We start from the raw sequence: 23827 nt of genomic DNA, 5'->3' as shown, positions 1-23827 counted from the left end.
TCTCATCGCTTGATGCATTTGGATGGCTAGAAATGATCTCATCTTTTCGAATATCCCGGTTAGCTTATCGAAGTCTATGGAGGACATAAAATTGTTGTCTCATCTTTGAGTGAAAAATCGATATCCCCTTAAAAATATTAGATGGATAGACTGGTGTAATTTCGTTTTGTGACCTTTTTAGGTTGTTTGGATCCCTAGCATCTCGCTAGTTGTTTTGTTGAAATTTTTCGTACCAAAGAAAAAGGTGGTTATTATGCTTCGCACCAAACTGAACATGGTAGAATGTTTGTCTGGATTTATGGCCCAATTCATTATTTTGAGCCAAAAGTTTTGATACCCGAATTCATTTATAGGTTATTAGTGAAAATTCTAGACAAATTCTAAACCCAAATTCATGCCTTAGGGTAATCTTTTTCCAAGTCAAAAGGATAAATTTCTTTCAAGACAAAAATTTTACCCCACAATGCAAAACCGTGCATGAAGGCCCATCGTTTGAATGTTTGTTATTGAATTTATAACACAAATTTATTATTTTGGATAAAAAATTTCATACCAAAATTAATGAGCCAGAATTTTTCATTAATAAAAAACATTCAAACAATTACAATGAAGTGACAGATAAACGGGCAACAACATGCGCCACAACCCCCTTTGGATTTAAAAAAGATGATTAACAAAAATTTCTAGTCAAAAAGTTTGTAGCTCAAAATCATTGATTTGGACCAATTTGTCCGGACCACTAAAGTCCAAGCTCAAATGTAAAATAGAAACCGACACATAACCTAGCCGAACCAATACATAAACCAAAAACAGAAATTTCAGTTTTGGTTTGGTTTGAGCCCAAACCGATCCATGCACAGCCGGGACTGCAAAGCCCAATTCACGCCCATTGTCCCAAGCAAAACATAACTCATTTAGTCAAATTTATTAAATGGTAGGAAATTTGAAATACAGGACGAACCTCTCGACAACAAATGGAAATGAATATATTACATAAACGACGTGGGACTTCAACTTTACAAACAAATTCAGACGTTGACACAAATCCAACAATTCAGCACCCAGCCCGATCTTTCACGATAATCAAAGATCAAACTCAAGACCCAATCCAGTTCACACATGCAAAAACCGATGCGTGTTTGATCACACAGTGAAGATATGAACTTACAGTGTTCATGCAACTGACTGTATTAACGGTTCTCTGGCTTGTTGTTTGGATTCATTATGGTAGTAGAAGTACAAACCCAATTGCACGATTCCCAAGATCGTCCCTATACCATTCGGAACCTAAAATTGAAATAAACATATGTATTAGGCTGATTAATAATCATCATCATCCAAAACCGAATAATAATATAAGAAACTAGAGCTTACATAAATAAAAGGATCGAAATTGAAAATCCCATATAATAAAAATGCGGTGCTCATCAAGAAAGTGGAAAGTGAGAGGTAAAATGGCATGAATTCAACACTTCTGGTTTGAATCACTACATTCTGTAACAAAAAATAATAATACCATTTAAAGTTACGAAACTTAACCAAAGTGATAAGATAACAATATATCAAGAGCATACCATTACAGATAATGGGGAAGCAAACATTGATATAAGCGTAGCACAGCTCAAAAACCCGATGATTAAATGTCTAACTTCAAGATCAGTAACAAGCAAACTCCCGATCACAATGGCTGCAAATACAACAAACACTGCCAGCAGTAATCCAGACATCCTGAACTGCAAAGATGAAATCATGCTTAATATTTCAAATATTTTGATACATGTATTAGATTATATGTATTCTAACCTTGTTGCGTTTCTCAGTATTTGTTATAAAGATAATAATGTATGATAATTGGAAATCCACACCGACAGAATTGACTGTCGTGACCAATAAAGTATCATATGATATGAGCGGGCTACCGTACCAGGCGCAGATCAAGCAGTTCAACAGGGCGTAGATGTACGGGATTCCAGAAAACTGTTCGGTTGATTGATTTCTGATGATTCTTCTAAAAGTTGGTCTGCAAATAATAATAATTCAAAAAGTTAGTTATTGTTAAAAGTAATTGTGAATATTTGACTATTTGAAATATCTTTTGTTGATGCTTACATTGGTGACACAAAAAGTCCAAAAGCAAATATGTTACCTGCAAATATATACTATAAGGTGAATATTCAACTTTTGTGCTCAAAGCTTATGAAATCAGATTCAGTTTCATATCTAGGTTTAATATAACTAACTTTAAACCCTAAGTTTTGAAATTGATAGCAGAAATTTGCCCTAGAAGCTTAATTGTAATCAATTAATCACGGATCCTAATTGTCGAAGCACGAAATGAATCTAACCTGATCCAAGACGATGTTTCCACGGATTTTCGAGATGAACGAACCACATCTTGATCTTCTTCATCAGCTGCGCCTGAGACCTGCAATGGTTTTCGGGGGTGTGGAGGTGACTGCTAAGATATCCTGAGGATTTCTTGTTTACAGACACAAAAAGTGGTGGTGGCTCTTATTGAGCATGACCTTCAATAAGGAGGTGGAGACCTCCTTATATAGAGAGTCTCATGGCCACCATCATGGTACCCTAATGGGCCTAGCCCAATTAGGGTTACCTCCACAAAACCCCCTCAGCCCAATAACATTGTATTAGTCCATGTAATAAAATAAGCCAAACATAATAGATTTAGGGTCGTAGAACCGGGTTTTAGTACCATACCCCCACAAGCCCCCCAAGTCCAGTGTTGCTCCTGGGCGCGCAAGCGTCTAGGTGGAGCGCTGGACTTTATAAGGTGTGAGGCGGTTTTTTCCCTTTTCTTTGGCCTTGTCTTTATTGTCTGAGTTTTGGGAGGTTTTCCCCATGATGGTGACAAGCTGTAAAAATAATGAAGCCTGCGCGTGAGGCGGCTTACGAGCTATAATAATAGAGCCTGCGCGAGTTGCGGCTTACGAGCTGTAATAATAATGAAGCTTGCGCGTGAGGCGACTTGCGAGCTATGAGAATAATAATGCCTGCGCGCGAGAGGCGACTTACGAGCTAAGAATAATAAAGCCTGCGCGCGAGAGGCGTCTTACGAGCTGAGAATGATATAGCCTGCGCGTGAGGCGCCTTACGAGCTATGAGAATAGTAAAGCCTGCGCGCGAGAGGCGTCTTATGAGCTTTGAGAATAATAATTAAGCTGGCGCGCGGGGCGACTTACGAGCTGAGAATAATAAAGCCTGCGCGCGAGGGGCGACTTACGAGCTAAGAATAATAAAGCCTGCGCATGAGGCGTCTTACGAGCTAAGAATAATAAAGCCTGCGCGCGAGAGGCGACTTACGAGCTAAGAATAATAAAGCTTGCGCGCGAGAGGCGTCTTATGAGCTTTGAGAATAATAATTAAGCTGGCGCGTGAGGCGGCTTACGAGCTGTGAGTAATAAAAGCTTGCGCGCAAGAGGCGTCTTATGAGCTTTGAGAATAATAATTGAGCTGGCGCGTGAGGCGGCTTACGAGCTGTGAGAATAATAATGCCTGCGCGCGAGAGGCGACTTACGAGCTAAGAATAATAAAGCCTGCGCGCGAGAGGCGTCTTACGAGCTGAGAATGAAATAGCCTGCGCGTGAGGCGCCTTACGAGCTATGAGAATAGTAAAGCCTGCGCGCGAGAGGCGTCTTATGAGCTTTGAGAATAATAATTAAGCTGGCGCGCGGGGCGACTTACGAGCTGAGAATAATAAAGCCTGCGCGCGAGGGGCGTCTTACGAGCTGTAGCATAATAAAGCCTGCGCGTGAGGCGTCTTACGAGCTAAGAATAATAAAGCCTGCGCGCGAGAGGCGACTTACGAGTTAAGAATAATAAAGCTTGCGCGCGAGAGGCGTCTTATGAGCTTTGAGAATAATAATTAAGCTGGCGCGTGAGGCGGCTTACGAGCTGTGAGTAATAAAAGCTTGTGCGCGAGAGGCGTCTTATGAGCTTTGAGAATAATAATTGAGCTGGCGCGTGAGGCGGCTTACGAGCTGTGAGTAATAAAGCTTGCGCGCGAGAGGCGTCTTATGAGCTTTGAGAATAGTAATTAAGCTGGCGCGTGAGGCGTCTTACAAGCTATAAGAATAATGACAGCTTGCGCGCGAGGCGTCTTATGAGCTGTAATAATAGTGGAGCCTGCGCGTGAGGCGGCTTACGAGCTATAAGAATAATAACAGCTTGCGCGCGAGGCGTCTTATGAGCTGTATGAATAATAAAAAGCTTGCGCGTGAGGCGTCTTACGAGCTACTTTATGTCCCGCGCCACGTGCAGATGTTGCATGCGCGTGCGCGTAGACTGTGATATGTGTGAGCATGTGATGCGTAAGCATGTGTAATATGCGTGAGCATATGTGATGCGTGAGCATATGGTATGAGGATTCCCAACCCTTAAGTTTGGCGCGTAGCCATATGGGATATTATGAGGATTCCCATCCTTTAAGTTTGGCGCGTAGCCATGTGGGATATTATGAGGATTCCCATTCTTTAAGTTTGGCGCGTAGCCATGTGGGATATTATGAGGATTCCCATCCTTTAAGTTTGGCGCATGTGGGATATTATGAGGATTCCCATCCTTTAAGTTTGGCGCATGTGGGATATTATGAAGATTCCCATCCTTTAAGTTTGGCGCGTAGCCATACGGGATATTATGAGGATTCCCAACCTTGAAGTTTGGCGCGTAGCCATACGGGATATTATGAGGATTCCCAACCTTGAAGTTTGGCGCGTAGCCATACGGGATATTATGAGGATTCCCAACATTGAAGTTTGGCGTGTAGCCATATGGGATATTATGAGGATTCCCAACCTTGAAGTTTGGCGCGTAGCCATATGGGATATTTATGAGGATTCCCGACCTTGAAGTTTGGCGCGTAGCCATACGGGATATTATGAGGATTCCCAACCTTTAAGTTTGGCGCGAGGCCTGATGCGCACATGCACGGCGATGGAGTGGTGACTCGTGTGTGCGCGTGCATGGCGGAGGTCTCTTGCGCAAAGCCCAGATGGTGGTTTCCGCGGCGGCACATGCACGGCTGTGGAGTGAGAATCCGCGGGCGCGCGTACATGGCGGCGGAAGTCTGGTACTTTCTGGATCTGCAATTTTAGAGTCAGATCTGCAACTTTAGACCTAAAATCCAGGTCTGTAATCTAGACCTAGATCTGTAAATCGGATCTGGACAGATCTGAAGCCCGGAGCAGATTTAAAACCATCACAGATCCGGAGACCTGATCATTCGAATCATGCCGTTTCTTTTTGCACAGATCTGGAAGCCTCTTTTAGATCTATGGATCTTTTTGAGCTTTAATAGAACAAGCCTTGAAGCCTTTTTCTGTAAAACTTCCAGATCTGGGTTTTTCCTGGGAGAGATCTGACAGCCGAGATGAAGATCGAAGGGTAGTTCGTTGCCGTCCCACGGATGGCGCCAATGTCGAAGCACGAAATGAATCTAACCTGATCCAAGACGATGTTTCCACGGATTTTCGAGATGAACGAACCACATCTTGATCTTCTTCATCAGCTGCGCCTGAGACCTGCAATGGTTTTCGGGGGTGTGGAGGTGACTGCTAAGATATCCTGAGGATTTCTTGTTTACAGACACAAAAAGTGGTGGTGGCTCTTATTGAGCATGACCTTCAATAAGGAGGTGGAGACCTCCTTATATAGAGAGTCTCATGGCCACCATCACGGTACCCTAATGGGCCTAGCCCAATTAGGGTTACCTCCACAAAACCCCCTCAGCCCAGTAACATTGTATTAGTCCATGTAATAAAATAAGCCAAACATAATAGATTTAGGGTCGTAGAACCGGGTTTTAGTACCATACCCCTACACTAATCTACAGAGTTAGAATAAGAGGAATGAAGAGAGAATACGCACCGGCAATTCCAGCAGCCTGCTTACAAGCTTCAAACGTTTGAGGCGAAAGCAAAGCAGCCATGTTGTTGTTCAGATATCAATTTCTTCTATGAGAATCAGAAAAACATGAAATTGGTGCGGTAATATAAATGCGAACGTGTTTAGAATTCAATTTCTGAATATCATTCTCGTTGGTTTGCTTCAAATGGCAAGTGAAATCAAAGGGAAATCAGGTTGAAAGTGGAAGGAAACACGTGGCAGGGGATTTGCCAGGCTGTAGTCAACTCGGGTTCCAGCTGTTGTTTCCCGGATAAACTTCAACTTATTTGTCTTAACCCCCTCAACTTTACATATTCTTATTCTTGTCCTTTCAACCAATTTTATGTGCTCTCAGTCAAATCTTTTAAAAATAAACGTATACGCTTGTTTGGAGTCGAAGAGGGCAAGTTTTCTAAGGCAAGCAAGAAATGGAGGTCGATCCAGGTAATGGAGAAATCTTGTCTTTATTACTTAGCCACCTAAACCCCGATCAAAAAGGTTTCCAAATGCATGTATACTTCGTAAGTCAAACATTTTTAAGTCTTAAAAGAATATAAGGTCAAAACTTTAAGTATTGCATGTGCATGTGCATGTGCATGTGCATGTGCATGTGCATGTGCATGTGCATGTGCATGTGCATGTTGCCTCTCTTCTAATTGCAAACCAAGTAGACAGGAATGTGAAGGTCGAGAGACACTAATGGACCCGTACATGGAGAAGGCCAAAGAGTTGATGCAAATGTTCACTTCGTGCACCATCCCATAAGCTTGGAAAGGGCAGCATAAGCAAGTCAACAAGCTAAGCAGAGCTACTCTCTCACCTTCACCAGTCTCATAAAGGTCATGGTTGAGGTGTTGACCCAAAGCTCGGTTAAGGAGAGAAGAGTGTGTGATATCATAACATAATAAAATTCAACATACAACAACAACAACAACAAAAACACATCTCTATAGTCTATACTAGAGAACAAAGATTTGCCTTAAAAAGGATCATCTGTTTAAAACCTATAACCGGGCATTAAACATATATTAGAAACATATTGTGTTTTGAATAAAACCTAAACAGTAGAAGATAAAAATATTAAATGTATACTGTATTAGCTATGATTTAGCTTATTATAAGATTTAGAGAGGAAAAAATAGGTTAATATTATGTTTTTAAACATTATCAATGAAAGGTCATAAGAAAATAAAATGATATTCTACACAATTATTAGGTGAATTCACATCTAATGGATAAGATTGTTTTTTCACACAATAATAAACGAAACATTAAAGAATTTCAATCACGATCTTATCTACTAGAGGCAATTTTATATTTTTATCTAACAACATGCGTAACCGTATAAATTTTGATTGATATCTAACAACGATCTTATCTACTAGAGGCAATTTTGCTCCTACTTATCTTATTCATGCATTCTATATTTTATGCTTCATAGTATTTGAACTCACTATCAACGCTTCTAGATATATATTTTGATTGATAATTCTTTGAGTTCGAATGTATATATTTGTAATTAAATAAATGATTTCTCATCAAACGACACGCCTTTCAATTCGTAAGGTATTGTAATAAGTAAAGTAATAACTATGAAATAATAAAAAGGAGTTGGTGGTGATGTGGTAAAGAAAAAACTTGGTGTTTTATGTGACCTAGGTTTGATTTATGTCCCCTTCATTTACGTTCGGCAGCACCGGGTGATAATGGGAGAATAGACGAATAGGTAGTGTTCATTACTTTGGAGTTTGGAACATTTAACTGAACAAGTTTTACCTCACCACACTGTCGTGTCTTCGGACGAGTATTCACGGACGTTGGCCTTAGGTGAGAGTCTTCCCTGTATCGAAAGTTGCCTGTATCCAGACGTGATGAATTTAACCAATAGCTTATTTAGAAGATTCGTTGATTGTTAAAAATAATAATAATAACAATTATAAAGAGATTCGAATTTTATGGATTATAATAAACGTGCGTATAATATATACGTGGAGTTGTTCGTGTGCCAGCAACATGATGTGGTAGTATTTGTCCGAATATTCTTGTCGATCATAAAATACCCGGAAATTATTTTGTATTTCAACTGTTCCTTTAATGATATGAGAATATGATTGTTTGTTTAAAATCACAAAATTACTGTTTAGAGCACATGGCATAATAAATTGTTTTTAATTAATATCTTTCCAACCGTTTGCAGTTGAAACGTGTGAACTGTGCTGCGGATGCTTTAATTTCCTATCATCATCACTTTTTAGTTAAACCACTAAACATACTATAATAGAATGCACATTCCAAACGTTATTGATATGAGTCGGACAAACTATTCTATTCACTAGAGACAAACTAGAAAGACTTGATTACAATCTTATACAACTAACCATCTCAAATGAACACTAAAAAACAGACGGGTGTTATCAACGGCTTGACCCGTTGGTGATTGGCCAACGGAATATGGCCGTCGTGGGAAATATGATTTCATTACGATGAGAGACTGTGAGGATGAAGGATATTGGTATATTTCAGTAAATTATAATTATTTGGACTTGATCCAATAAACCTCTACGTTGGTATCTTTATTACTGTTACGTAAGGTTTTGAAAACCGGACTTTTATCAAACATGTCACACCACTAAATATCAATTGATGTCATAGTTGCTTTAAAATTTATAAAAGATATACAAACATTACGTAAAGTTTAAATGAGATAATCGAGGAAATGGTTCGAACTTAGAATTGAGAAGTTTGATATTTATTTAATTTTGTTAATTTTCCTTTATAGTTAGTTGGTCTTGTGGTTTAGTTTATTTTTGTAAGTATACTCTTTTGGGCTTCTTGTGGATTGCAAGTGATTCTTTTTCTTTTAATGAATTTGGCATTTCAAAATAAAAAAAGTTAAATTTTAAATAACTCAAACGATGATTTACACTTGATTTCAGAACTGGCCCAATAGACAAGCAGTCCAAGCAATGGTATAGGGCCTCAGATTGATAGGGGCCTCATTTTCTAGGAAGAAAACTTATACTTGGGCTTGGTTTATGTTTCTTGGGTTGGATAATCCAAATTCTTTTACTAGTTTGAGGCTTTGAGCGGCCGTCACTCACATTCATAAACACCAATTTGATGTTTTGTGTAAAATAAATGAGCTAAAGCCCATTTATGCACTATAAAGTATAGATTCTCGAGTCTTATGAATTATGATAATCTCTCTCTTAACCATGAATTCTTTCTATCATTGTTCATTAACCTATAAATTTTCACATAAATATTTTTTTAAATAAACCAAAATAGTTATATAAATAATCAAGTAAATTAAACAAACGTAACAACGACGATATATAAAAATTAACATTAATATTTTAGGAGAATTTAACTCGAAGCATAATACCGACAATTTAGGTGTACATTCATAATAATAACAAATTCTATTTGTCAATCAGAAAAGAATGAGCGAGACTCATGTGAAAGTGACTTGCAGCCAATAAGTGTTGTCTAATTTTTTTTAATCAACATAACTTGATTAACTTTGAAAATAGCATGATGTATAAATACAAATATCTCAATTTTGATTTATATATATGAAAAATACTGATTAAATTTCTCCCATTTGCATCGTCTTTATGTTTTTAAACCTTGACAATGACGTGATAGGTCCAAGCAAGTTAGTCATGTTGATTGGGGCGCCTTGTCTGACGAGGCTAGTGGGCATGTGGTGCAGCCCAGTGTAACGCAATTGTTCAAGTGGCTTAGGGCTTAGGGAAGCAGGTTCTCAAAGATTTTGGATGAACCGGTGATAAGTGAATTACTAAAAAATAAAATAAAATAAAAGGTGTGAAGTGTCCTTAGTCATTGCCCATTGCATCCAGCTTGATTCATTCATACGCGCTCTAATCTTCTACTATAAATAGACACACATAGACATTTAAATAAATAAATAAATAAATAAATATCTCGGCGCTCAAATTAATACGAACGAATTCGGATCCGATTCAACTTCATGTAAGTTCGCATATCTTCAATTTAAATCATTTTGATATTCAACTTTTCATTTAGCTTTTAGGCAATTCGATTTTAAATTTTGATCATAGGTTGGTTAATTATTAGGTTTCAGCATTAATTGTTCATATTGTTTATATTCAGAGTGCTTCACTATGACCACTTATACACCAAAAAACATCCTCATCACCGGTGCAGCTGGATTCATCGCCTCGTTAGAACCTATCCCCATTACAACATTGTGGTACTCGACAGACTCGATTACTGCTCAAACCTCAAAAACCTAAACCCCTCCATACAATCCCCCAATTTCAAATTCGTTAAGGGCGATTTCGCGAGTGCTGATCTAGTCAACCACTTGTTACTCACCGAGTCAATCGATACCATTATGCACTTTGCTGCACAAACACACGTCGATAACTCGTTCGGTAACAGCTTCGAGTTCACCAAAAACAATATTTATGGCACACATGTGCTTTTAGAAGCCTGCAAAGTCACTCGCCAGGTCAGACGGTTTATCCATGTCAGCACTGATGAGGTGTACGGTGAGACTGATGAACATGCTGTTGTGGGAAACCATGAGGCTTCACAGCTTCTTCCTACGAACCCGTATTCAGCCACAAAAGCAGGTGCAGAAATGCTTGTGATGGCTTATGGGAGATCATACGGGCTGCCGGTTATTACAACCAGAGGGAATAATGTTTATGGGCCGAATCAGTATCCGGAGAAGCTGATACCGAAGTTCCTTCTGTTGTCAATGAAAAGGAAACCGTTAACGATTCATGGCGACGGGTCTAACGTTAGAAGCTATCTGTACTGTGAAGATGTTGCAGAAGCTTTTGAAGTCATTCTACACAAAGGTGAAGTTGGTCATGTTTATAACATTGGAACCAAGAAAGAAAGGCGAGTTCTTGATGTGGCTAAAGATATATGCAATCTTTTTAATCTGGATCATGAGTCCAGTATTAAGTTTGTCGAAAACAGACCGTTTAATGATCAAAGATACTTTTTAGATGATGAAAAGCTTAAAAGACTGGGTTGGGTTGAAAGAACCACGTGGCAGGAGGGCTTGAAAAAAACCATGGATTGGTATACTAGCAACCCTGATTGGTGGGGTGATGTGTCGGGCGTGCTGGTCCCGCATCCACGTACGCTTATGATGCCAGGTGGCGTTGAACGAGTGGTGGAAGTGTCTGAAAACGTTCAAAAAGTGGGTCCCATTTCGAGAACCGGGTCAAGCCCGGTTAATAATCCGGGTTTGAAGTTCTTGATTTACGGGAAAACCGGGTGGATCGGTGGGTTGCTTGGGAAAATATGCGAGAAGCAAGGGATTCAGTACGAATATGGAACGGGCCGGTTGGAGAACCGGGCCCAAATAGTTTCTGATATTAAAAACGTTAAGCCGACACACATGTTTAATGCGGCTGGTGTCACGGGTCGACCAAATGTGGATTGGTGTGAATCTCACAAACCTGAGACAATTCGTACAAATGTCTCGGGAACATTAAACTTAGCGGATGTTTGTAGGGAAAATGGGATCTTGATGATGAACTTTGCCACTGGGTGCATATTCGAATACGATGATAAACATCCGGAAGGTTCGGGTATCGGGTTTAAAGAAGAAGACATTCCCAATTTCACCGGTTCATTCTATTCCAAAACTAAAGCTATGGTAATTTCACTAATTACTAGTCAATTTTATATGAACTTATTGGAATGTATATCAGCTTAGGATTTCTAGTATAAAGCCTAAGCTGATATACGTTACAATAGTTATGAAATTAAAATATTGTGACATATTTTGCTTATTTTTGTAGGTTGAGGAGTTATTAAAAGAATATGACAATGTGTGCACGCTTCGGGTCCGGATGCCTATATCTTCAGACCTCAACAACCCACGCAATTTTATAACTAAAATTGCGCGGAATGACAAAGTTGTAAACATTCCAAACTCGATGACTATTTTGGATGAGCTCTTGCCTATTTCGATTGAAATGGCAAAGCGGAATTTAAAGGGAATTTGGAATTTTACAAACTCGGGAGTTGTGAGTCATAATGAAGTATTGGAGTTGTATAGAGAATATATATACCCGGAATTTAAATGGAAAAATTTTAGGATCGAAGAACAGAGTCAAGTGATTGTGGCACCAAGAAGTAACAGTGAGTTGGATGTGTCTAAGTTGAAGAATGAGTTTCCTGATTTGCTATCGATTAAGGAATCATTGGTTAAATATGTATTTGCACCAAACAGGAAACATTGATTTAGGATTTTTTGAACTTGTGTTTATGTTACATTTGTTGGCCTTATGATTGTTTTGTTGCTATATATTAATATTTATATGAAAAGAGCATTTGATTCTTTTATTTGTTTCAGAGAATGATATCCATCCCGCTTCTGTAAAGTCAAATATTCTAAGACTAAAAGAACTTGTTAGAATATTTTTAAATCTACTCTTGGAAAATGAAAACATTTTGGAAAATATGAAAATATGGAAGGTATGCATGACCAATTTAGAATATAGAGTAATAATGTGATCAATAGTTTATATGGCTGTTTCTTACTACTTATGATTACCTTCATCATTACGTATAAAATGAAAACCCACTAGAATTGTGAAAACCCTATGTAACATCATTTTCTTTAATTTTTTTTTGTTACACACATAATATATGTTGGTAACATTTAATACAAAACATCGAAAACTAAAAAAAATTTGTTTTGCTATTTTTTAACATTTTTTTACTAATTTTTATATATGTTTTCAGGAGAGAGAAAAAGTTATATTTATGTTTACATTTTTTATTAACTTTAATTGTGGACCACAAGTTTTAATCTTTAATTAAAAACATGTGGTTGCAAATGGATTTCTAGAGTTTTCACAACTCAAATGAGTTTTTATTTTAACCTTTACCCAGTAAAAGTATCCTCTTTTTTTTATGTAGGTTAAAGAAATAGTTTTCATTTGGTAATAGGATATTAAATTTGGAAGGGAATATGTGATGAAGAAAGGAAGTAGGAATATTTAAAAAACTAAAGGTGATAGACAGTTGTGACCAGTTAAGAGTTGGGTTGGGGTAGCCTTGCGGTCCACTCGATCACCGCCTCACCGTCTTGCTTGATGGTTGCTTTTGCCTCACACGCTCACCGCTTCTCCATGACTCAAATATGTTCACACTCAAATACGGCTTTACCATTTGCAATGATTTATTTTGCCTCTAATCATTCGGACGTTTTTCTAAAATTTTTAAACGTTTTTATTTTCGATTTCAGTTTGGCATGATAGTACTTAGAGCATTCATGACGGCCTTAAGTAAAAACGGGGGGTTTTAATAGGCAGTAAACAAACGAGGAGGTTGCAAATATGGATCCGGTATGGTACCGAACGGGTACCAAGATTTTGAGTTTTCGTGACCGGTACGGTACGGTATGGTACCGGTATTTCTCAAATTTTACCTTAAATACCGGTACCGTCCCGGTATCGAACCGAAAATTTCGGTACCGGTACAAAAAATTTGCGATTTTCAGGATCGGGATTTTCGGTACCGGTACGGTACCGCTAGTAGCTAGGCATGTTCAAAACGGTTTGGGACTAGGAACCGGAACCGGTTCCTAACCGGTTCCTATATTCAAAACCCCCTTTTAAACCGGTTCCAGGCTCGAACCGGTTAGGGAACCGAACCGGTTCTCCCACCCTCGGACCCCTAACATATCTAACCGGTTCTTACCGGTTCCTAACCCGGTTCCTGTACCGTAACCGGTTCCAACCGGTTACAGTGTAAAAAAATTTTTTTTTTTCGTTTTTCGTTTGCGATTTGGATTCTAAACTACGATTCGTATTTGTATAACATGAAAAATAACCTTTTAGGAACCGGTTCCGGATGGTTCGGTTCCAGAACCGGTTCCGGTTCGGTTCCGGTTCCTACCCGCCCCCACTCAGAAATGCAAGAACCGGTCACGGATCATCGGGTTGAATCAGATAGGGTTCGGTTCCTACAAAAAACGGGTAGGAACCGGTTCGGGTCCACCGGTTCGGTTCCAGGAACCGGTTTCATTGAACATCTCTACTAGTAGCAAATGAGGCGTTGTGGGAGTCGTTTGTGGGTGGGGTTTGCCCATCTGGGGCTTCAATCAAGCAGACGGACGAGAGTGCTGAGTCCTGGTGTCAAATCACTCTCTCTCTCACACACAGCCACACACACATATATATAGGTTTGGTGTTATAGAAAAAATGAGAGTTTTGAGAAAAATTTAAAATTTGTATGATGTTAATGTAACGGTTTGTATAGGTTTGACATTGTGGATGGACTGGATGCTCTTAATACTTCCATATAATCAACTAGCTTGTGAACCCGTGTGTTACACGGGTTTTTTCCAAATGATAAAGATAATTAAGGTCCGTAATTTCAGTTGGGATTCTTAAAATACTTATGAATTAATTTAATGTAGACTTATTGGAAAAAACAAACGGGGTTAAAGAAAAGCACTAAAATAGCATGATTTTAGAAACGTCGGGTGTTGATTTGCGAGAAATTTAAAAAGGGTACCAAAGTTACGTAGTTGGTCAAACCTCATGTATGAAAATGACCCTTAATTCAATAATGAATAAAATCCACATTTTGTTATAACCCATTTGACAAAATGGTTTTGACCCATAATTTCAGTTGTGATTAAGGTCCGTAATTTCAGTTGTGATTCTTAAAATACTTATGAATTAATTTAATGTAGACTTATTGGAAAAAACAAACGGGGTTAAAGAAAAGCACTAAAATAGCATGATTTTAGAAACGTCGGGTGTTGATTTGCGAGAAATTTAAAAAGGGTACCAAAGTTACGTAGTTGGTCAAACCTCATGTATGAAAATGACCCTTAATTCAATAATGAATAAAATCCACACTTTGTTATAACCCATTTGACAAAATGGTTTTGACCCATAACCCATGAATAACTAGAATGAATGAGATGAGAGATTAGAAATCAGAATACATGTGGCTTGACATCTAAGTTTCAACATTTTATTTTAATTTAATTTTATTAGTATAATAAGATAAGATAAGATTTACAAATGATAGCGAGTGTGTCTTTTAATTATGCGAAATAAAGTTGGCATTCTAAAACTGGACACGCATTAACTATCACAATAAATAAATTAATATAAATTTAACACGTTACGAATCTATGTGAAGAGGTAGGTCCCAGCAGAGACCAGTTGGTCCCGCAAGACTCACCTTGAACAGGGTTGTCTGCGCAAAGGCCATCTGCTCCCGCAGGACCCACCATGCTCATAGAATCTTACGCGCAGTACGCAAGCTGTACACGCAGGGAAAGCCTCCCAATGGTGAAGTACCCCGCCTGTTCCCGCAGTTGCGGATACAAGCCATCAGGGAAGGCTACCCGCAGACAGCAGGGCTACACGTACAAGACTAGCTACTTCAGCAGTCACGTGAAGGCATGAGCAAGGCGGGAACAATCCCGCCCAAATGAGCCAGTCTGATTCTGAAAGATCTTTTGTACCATACCTACCAAGGTATGGATAGGACAGACGATCTGACCAGAACAGCCCATGAGCCAATCACAGGGTGACAGCTCACCGACAACAGTGCGAGGAGGAGCACCCTCTAGTACTGTTTGTCACTATTAGCCGCTGCCTACTCACCAACCCTCACTGTGGAGCAGGCGCAGCCTACAGTTGGTGGAATAGTATTACTGTTGGCCGTAACCTATTCACCAACTGTAGGCCTGCGTACAATCCACAGTCAGTGGGACGTGCATGGTCTACAGTTGGTGGAATAGTGCAGCCGACTTTATTACTGTTGGCTGTAACCTACCCACCAACCAGTATGGCCTGTGCGTAATCCACTGTTGGTTGAACAGGAATACTATTCAGCCGGCTGTACCTTCTAGAAAACCTACCTTCGGCTATAAATACTCCAATATCTTGGAATGGTAAGATCATCTACAATCTCGTATAACTTACTTGATAACTGCTCTTATAGTATTCATATACTTTTATATTCAAAGAGCAATATAGACTGATTCTCACGCCGGAGGGTGGTCACAAGGAGGAACCCCCCCTTCTCAGTGACGAGCTTACGGTGTCTGTTTTGCAGGTTCCCTGAAGTACAACTTACTCTGCTGGACCTAACCTTCGTGGGAAACATTACCTGGCCCCCAGATTACCTATAATCTGCCCGGGGTTACTTAGTGTTTCTTCATTGGCGCCATCCGTGCATAAAGCTAGAACTACATCCTTCTCCAGTTTTTCAAAACTTCCAAGATGACTAGAGAAATTCCGGTAACCACAACCCCAGCCACTGGGGTAAACACCGGCAACACAATGTTTACAAACACTACCCCAGCCACCCAAGCTGGGGCAAGTGAAATACATTTTACGAACACTACCCCAGTCACTCATGTAGGGGCAAGTGGAGTAAATATTCCACTGGGATTCACTGATGCCCAGCTGGAAAAACGACCTCGAGCCCCTCGCCAAACACTTGATCAAGTGAAGGCATGGGCCGAGGCACGTCAAAGAGAATTTCAGGCTGAGTTGGACGAACGCTTGCGTTCAGTCCAACAAGCTGAGGAATTCGGTAGTACTCGCCAGCACCTCAACATGAGTAGTGAGTACGAGTACTCAGACGGCGAGGGGGAAGACTCCGACACCGACGCGAACCCTCGCCATAGGACGAAAGGGAAGCGTAAGGAAACGGATCCCCAGCCAAAAAGGAATTTTGGGGAAGCATTCCAACCAGTCACAGAAAAAAGCGAGCGTGACTTCTCCAAGGCCTTTAGACCTACTGCTACAAACGCAGGAAGGTCAAAATTTGCAAGGGACATTGCAGAAGCAATCGCCCCGAGGAGTGCCAAACAAATGTCCAATATTGGCACATACGATGGTCTATCCGACCCAGATGACCATCTGAACAGGTTCATTGCGGGGGCAACCGTCAGTAACTGGACGGAACCCACGTGGTGCTACATGTTCCAGATGACTCTGGTAGGAGCAGCCAGGGCATGGTTCGACCGTTTACCGGTCCACCACATTTATGACTGGGCAGACTTCCAGAACAAGTTCAGTCAACAGTTTAGTCAACAGAGGAAACACACTGAGGAGCAGTGGACGATCCTCAACTGTGTCAGAGAAGAGGATGAATCCTTACTGGACTTCATCACCCGCTTCAACTCCAAGAAGGTGAGTCTGGGCAACATCAGTGAAGACCTCGTTCGCGCCGCTTTCATTCAGGGCGCTGAATACCCAGAACTCATCCGCACTCTGACGGGTAAAGACGGTATGCCATCCACGTGGGATGCCATAATGACGGCAGCCAAGCGCTTTGCCGAAACAGAGAAACAGCTGGGAAGAGATCTCCCCCACAATACAAACCTCTACACGCAGAGGACAAGGGAGAATAATGTAAGAACCGCCCGGCTAAACAAAAAGAGGCGGCAAGGTATTTGGCAGTCAAGGATAAACTTTGACGCCCCCTCAAGCTCTCGCCCTCTGGTTGGCGGAAGGGACAAAACGCACCCTTTGAACCGGAAAAACCGCTGGACGCCACTCACCAAGAGCGTCACGGAGATATTTGCCACGGAAAAACTGCCATGGCCAAAAGCTCCAGTGATCCGACAGAAACCCAATGCGGATCAAAGCAAGTCTTGTGACTTCCATGGGACAAAGGGCCATAGCACTGAGGAGTGCACATCCTTGAGGGACATCGTCGAGACATTCGTCAAGGATGGGAGGCTCGCACACCTCGTGGCATCTATCAAGAAGGGAGGAAGGAACGACAACAGGTACAGGGGTAACGGACGGAAGCCCGTCGACATTAGCATCAACATGGTCCATGGTAAGGTCAGAGGAAGAAAGAGACCAATGACCGAACCATGCGCATGGAAGGAAGCAGAAGTGCGCTTCCCGCGAGTGCCGGGAGGCCCAAACAAAGAAGGCCCCATTGTCATTAAAAGCCAGCTGGGGCACTACATCACCTCCCGCACCCTCGTTGACAATGGCGCATCGTCGACAGTGATGTACAGGCAGTTCTTCGACAAGCTCGATGATGAAGACAAGGAACGCCTGGAGACGGTCTACGCTTCAATGGAAGGGTTTGACGGCAGCATGAACACTCCCTTGGGCATCCTATCTTTCCCCGTCACTCTCACTGATGGGAATTATTCACGCACGGAGGATGTGGATTTTGTTGTGATGAAAAAACCACATCATACGTATGACATCCTATTCGGGAGAGACGGGATGGCAAGATTCAACGCTGTGGTATCCTCAGTCCACGGCATGATGGGATGGCCAACAACTGAAGGCGTAGCGATGATCACGGGCATTCCCCAGGTATGCATCGCATCTGTCTCCTCTAAACCCAAACCGAAGATGGCCAAACAAACCATCACTGAGCCTGAACAGTGGGCATTCAATGGGAAATATCCCGATCAGGCCGTTACCATTGGCCCGACAATTGTTGATCCAACACGCACCTTACTCAAGCGCTTACTGCAGCGAAACGCAGACATCTTCGCGTGGACACCAGCCGACATGACTGGTGTACCCCGGGGAAAGGCAGAGCATAAGCTCAAATGCGATCCGGCCGTAACGCCGATCGTACAAAAGCGCAGAGTAATGGGGCCCGAGCAAACCAACGCGTGCAGAACCCAAGTCAAGGAACTCCTTGATGCGGGCATCGTGCGCGTTAGCAAATATCAAACATGGGTTGCAAATCCCGTAATGGTACCGAAGAATAACAAACAATGGCGCATGTGCATAGATTTCAAAGATTTGAATAAAGCATGCCCCAAAGATTGTTATCCGTTGCCAGAAATTGATCTCAAGGTGGATTCGGTGGCACCATTTCGCCTTAAATGCTTCTTGGATGCGTATAAGGGGTACCATCAAATCCACATGGCTGTGGATGACCAGGACAAAACCGCCTTTCGGACGCCCGATGGCACATTTTGTTATAAAATGATGCCGTTCGGACTTAAGAACGCGGGGTCCACGTACCAACGACTAATGGACAAAGAGTTTCACGCCCAAATTGGGAGAAACTTGGAAGTCTATATGGATGATTTGGTCATCAAAAGCCCCGAGCCAGAGACGATGTTGAAAGACATTGAGGAAACTTTCAACACGCTCAGAAAGATAAACATGAAGCTCAACCCGAGCAAGTGTTCATTTGGGGTGGAAGAAGGGAAGTTCTTAGGGGTTATTATTACTAAAGATGGCTTCAGAGCGAACCCTGAAAAGGTCGAAGCCATTGTCAAAATGGAATCACCTACCACCATAAAACAGGCTCAAACACTTAATGGACGACTAGTCGCGCTTAACCGCTTTTTGGCAAACCATGCGGATAGGTCGTTCCCTTTTGTGTCAACACTAAGAAATTGTTTAAAGAAAACGCACTTCCGCTGGACACCAGAAGCGGAAGCAGCTTTCCAGGAGATTCGATCACGCCTGATCGAACTCCCAACACTCACAGCACCACAAGCGGGAGAGGAGTTAATCCTATACCTCTCCGCAACAGATAGAGCAACCGGGGCAGTCCTGCTTGTAGAACGAAAAGGCATCCAGATGCCAATCTATTATGTTAGCCGCGTGCTGGCAGACGCGGAAACCCGGTACTCTACCCTGGAAAAACTGGTCTTGGCACTTATACACGCTTCACGCAGGTTGAGACGATATTTCCAGGGTCACCCAATCACTATTCTCACCAACTTCAAACTCTCAAATGTTCTAGGCAAACCCGAGTTATCGGGACGCCTAGCCAAATGGGCAATTGAATTGGGAGAATATGCGATTCAATACAAGCCGAGACCAGCCATTAAAGGCCAGGTCCTGGCTGATTTTATTGCCGAAGTCCCCGCTGCGCGGGAGAAAGAGTGCCAGGAGGAGGTTCAACCCTCCCCAGCACACGAAATCGATGAGGTCTGGCGACTCTATACTGATGGAGCAGCTAGTAACGAGGGTTCAGGCGCAGGGTTAAAATTAACAAACCCAGCAGGCCAGGAATATACTTATGCTATTCGGCTGGATTTCCCAAGTACGAATAACGAAGCTGAATATGAAGCATTCCTGGCCGGATTGAGGATTGCGCGTAAAATGGGTGTAAAAAATTTGGAAGCCCATGTAGATTCCATGCTAGTGGCAAACCAAATAAACGGGACGTACACGGCTGTAAATGGCACAATGGCCCTGTACCTTGCCCAGGCCAAAGCCATCATGCGCGATTTTAACGATTGTAAAGTGATACATGTCAAGCGCAGCGAAAACAAATCTGCGGATGCGTTAAGCAAGCTTGCATCACTGGCCTTCACCCACTTGGGTAAGGACATCCGCGTGGAACTCCTCGAAACACCATCAGTCCCGCACAAGGAAATTTGTGTCATCCAAACCGGTACAGAAACATGGATGACCCCAATAATAAAATACCTTGAAGCAGGAACGTTACCAGAGTCGAAGTCACAGGCAAGAAAACTACGCTGTAAAGCACTGAATTATCAGCTGGTCAATGACACCCTTTACAGACGTAACTTTCTTGGCCCATTGTTAAGATGCGTGGACAACCAAGATGCTGACTACCTCCTAAGGGAGGTTCACGAAGGCATCTGTGGAGTACACGCAGGCCCCCGCGCTGTGGTAGCCAAGCTAAACAACGCGGGATACTTCTGGCCGGGTATGCATATGGACGCGTTGGCATACATCAGAAAATGCAGATCTTGTCAGCTTTACGCACCCAACACGCATCGCCCGAAAAATGAACTTGTTCCTGTCACTTCCTCATGGCCATTTCAGAAGTGGGCCATTGACGTGACAGGCCCATTTCCAACAGCAGCTGGGAATGTTCAGTTCCTAGTGGTGGCCATTGACTACTTCACCAAATGGATAGAAGCGAAACCTTTAGCCCAAACAACCGCAAAGCATATCAAAAAATTTATTTGGGAATTTATTATTTGTCGTTTTGGACTTCCACAGAATTTGGTAAGCGACAATGGCACCAACTTTGCTGACAAGAAGCTACAGCAGTGGCTGAAAGAACTTCAAATCACCCACACCTTTACCTCAGTGGCACACCCGCAAGGTAACGGTGAGGTAGAAAGAGCAAACAAGAGCATCGTCGAAGGCATCAAGAAAAGACTCTTGGAACACAGATCCGGCTGGGTGGACGAGCTTCCGCACGTCCTTTGGGCAAACAGAACGCTGAAGAAGACCAGTACGGGAGAAACCCCGTTCAGTCTCACTTATGGCACTGAAGCCATGATCCCAGTCGAAATCGGTTTACCCTCACCAAGGGTCTTAATCCAACCAGAAGACAATGATGCGGAAAGACGGTTAGACCTTATGCTAACCGAAGAGCGCAGAGACTTAGCCGCCGTGCGTGAAGAAAACTACAAACGACAAATGCAAAAGTACTACAACACGCGGGTAAAACTCTGCAACTTCAAGGAAGGAGACTACATACTGCGTAACAACGAGGCTTCGAACCAACAACGCCCAGGAAAGTTGGCCCCGATTTGGGAAGGGCCATACATCATCAAAGAAGTTCTGGGAAAGGGCGCGTACCGGCTCGAAAGGCTCGATGGCACTCCCATCCCTAGAACATGGAATGGAGCTCAATTACGCAAATGTTATATGTAGATCAATTCCAACTTGTAAAGAAAAGGCCTAGAGCCACTTCTAATGGAAATGATTCTCCTTTCATGATGTATTGATAGCTTGTAACCTATGAACTTCCCTTACGGGAAGAAGTAGTTGCGTGTGGAAGGCGGCAATACCCGCATAAACACAACGCCAAAATGTTAAAAAGTTCTAAGGAAAACCTACACGCAGGTCAGATGAAGGTAAAGTTTAGACATCCTTGTAAGTGCAAGTGACGGTCTTACCCGCACAATCACGAACAAGGAAGCCAAACTTACTTACCATCTACCACGTTAAAAGGTTAACTTATGAACACTTAAAAAAGAAGAAAAACCTACACGCAGGTCAGATATAGGTCTGAAGTTAAAGCCATCCTACTAAGTGCAAGTGACGGTTACACCCGCACAATCACGAAAGAGGAAGCGAAAACTTTAGTCCATTATCAACCACGTTCAAAGGTTTAACTTAATGCCTTAGAAATTTCGAAAAGGAAACCTACACGCAGGTCAGATAGAGGGTAAAGATTAGCCATCCTACCAAGTGCAAGTGACGGTTTTACCCGCACAATCACGAGGGAGGAGGCGAAACTTTAACCCATCATCAACCACGTTCAAAGGTTCTTATTCTAAACACTTGGAAAATTGCTAAATCAAACTAAGTATGCAAGTCATAAGTTTATAAAGCAAGGAACCCAAGGAAGGAAATAACAATCTTATACGCAAAGAGATTAATATTTCACAATCAATTACAAGAATGGCTGGGTAACTACCCGCCTAAAAGAAATCTATACAAAGCTAAGTCTATCCTAGCAGCGGGAAGGGATCTTCAGGATCAGGCTTCAGGGCCACCTCCGCTTGGGCCAGCACCATCAGAGCGCGGCTGCCCAAGGAAAGCCTTAAGGATGTTTAGCCCATCATCAGCAGCAGCGACTTCATTCACCTTCTCCACCACTGGATGCGGGAAGGCAGCGTACTGATTCACAGCTTGGTCATAAGCAGCTTCAGTATTAACATTGAATAAAGGGAAGTTGGAGGGCGGAAAGCCTCTCTCAGCAAACCCTAGACCAAGCAGGAAGCCAGTCTTCTGCCCATCCTCATGAGAAGCGTTGAGGGCTGCGCTCATTGCATCGTCGTAAGAGGTCTCTGAGAGGACCTGACGCACAACCTACAAAAGAATACTTAGAACATTTTCTAATTACGAGCAGAAAGCGTAAAGAAAAAGAGGATACCTGAGGCAACGCTTCTCGAAGCAACCATTGGAGGGTAGCTTGACTTTCTTTACAAGCACGTTCGGCTCCGCTTTTATCAAGGTTGGCAAGTTGAACTTCCTTGGCGGCAGCTTCTTCGACGCTTTTGAGTTTCCTTTCAGTACGGTCAAGCACCCCCCTCTGGTCAAGGATCTCCTGCAGCTTCTTGGCATCTTCCATTGCCAAGGCGTCATGAGCATGCTGAAGAGCCTTTAATTTGCATTTAAGCTGCTCATTCTCTTCGCGAAGTGGCTCAGCAACAGCTTCAGCCTTGGCAGCCCTCTCAGTTGAGTTTCGCGCAGTCTCCTTGGCCAGCCGAAGCTGTTCATTCACAGCTTGGGCAGCCTTGGAGCGGGCCTCGAGTCGCGCCTGGACTTCAACCTCAAGGGCCTTGAATGCCTTCTCCTTCTCGGCTGCGGCAGCGGCCAACTGCCGGTTCTCCTCCCGAAGAGCCCGCGCTTCAGATATATCTTTGGCGCGAGCTGCTTTTAACTTGTCGTTTTCACGACAAAGCAGCTCGACGCGGGGCTGCGTTCGGGCCTGGAGAACCCGAAGCTCATTGGTTAGCCTACCCTCTTGGTAGCTAGCCATGGCTTCCCCCAACGCACCATGAGGAGCAGCGTGGCGAGCCCAGTCAACGCACTCCACAGGGGTGCGAAGGGTTGTTCCTCGGCGTATGTTCCATCTTGGAACATACACTTCATTGGAATCCGACACTGCAAAAGAAACAAAGGCAGTTAGGAAAAGATGATAAAAATATGTAAAGGAAAAAGAACCCTACGTACCTGTAGGGTCAATAACAGGCCGATAGCCGCCAAACCCATCACCTGAACCTAAAGGAAATCCATCCAACAGGTCAGGCAGACGGGAAGGTGGCATAGATCGGCGGGAAGCCTGGCGCATACCTGAAGGTCCGGCCGTCGGTGCCGGTGGCGCAGGTATAGTGGCAGCCGCTGTGGTAGCCATGGTTGGCGCCACCTCCTCAGCAACAGTAACCGCCGGCTCCGTGAAAGATGCTGTAAAAATTGCACTCACGGCCGGCGGA

The 23827-nt window shown here is 42.5% G+C and overlaps 1 protein-coding gene and 1 pseudogene across 2 annotated transcripts; one reads left to right on the top strand and one right to left on the bottom strand.

Moving 5' to 3' along the window:
* Positions 1-1052: 1052 nt before the first annotated feature.
* Positions 1053-5973, bottom strand: LOC143619966 (bidirectional sugar transporter SWEET2-like). Its single transcript, XM_077091778.1, has 6 exons — positions 5884-5973; positions 2110-2146; positions 1804-2020; positions 1575-1733; positions 1375-1494; positions 1053-1287 (listed from the first exon to the last, which is right to left on the bottom strand). Exons 1-6 carry the CDS (start codon positions 5942-5944, stop codon positions 1174-1176), a joined length of 708 nt encoding a protein of 235 aa, XP_076947893.1. The 5' UTR covers positions 5945-5973; the 3' UTR covers positions 1053-1173.
* A 4076-nt stretch (positions 5974-10049) lies between these two features.
* On the top strand, positions 10050-12162 carry LOC143619965 (trifunctional UDP-glucose 4,6-dehydratase/UDP-4-keto-6-deoxy-D-glucose 3,5-epimerase/UDP-4-keto-L-rhamnose-reductase RHM1-like; annotated as a pseudogene). Its single transcript, XR_013151262.1, has 2 exons — positions 10050-11566; positions 11712-12162. The product of XR_013151262.1 is annotated as a trifunctional UDP-glucose 4,6-dehydratase/UDP-4-keto-6-deoxy-D-glucose 3,5-epimerase/UDP-4-keto-L-rhamnose-reductase RHM1-like (transcript).
* The last annotated feature ends 11665 nt before the right edge of the window (positions 12163-23827 follow it).

The sequence above is a fragment of the Bidens hawaiensis genome, unplaced genomic scaffold, assembly GCF_021521415.1.
Source record: "Bidens hawaiensis isolate Kalapana, Puna unplaced genomic scaffold, B.hawaiensis_p1.1 tig00002525_1, whole genome shotgun sequence".
NCBI classification, from domain to species: Eukaryota; Viridiplantae; Streptophyta; class Magnoliopsida; order Asterales; family Asteraceae; genus Bidens; species Bidens hawaiensis.
The sequence above is the reverse complement of the archived record's forward strand: the minus strand, read 5'-3'. Positions and strand labels throughout refer to the sequence as shown.

Excerpts from the sequence above, each read along its gene's own strand:
- LOC143619966 (XM_077091778.1), bottom strand. The coding sequence starts at position 5,944 with ATGGCTGCTTTGCTTTCGCCTCAAACGTTTGAAGCTTGTAAGCAGGCT. Across the intron at positions 2,021-2,109 it reads GGACTTTTTGTGTCACCAAT|ACCAACTTTTAGAAGAATCA; the intron begins GTAAGCATCAAC and ends TATTATTTGCAG. Across the intron at positions 1,495-1,574 it reads CTTCCCCATTATCTGTAATG|AATGTAGTGATTCAAACCAG; the intron begins GTATGCTCTTGA and ends TTTTTGTTACAG.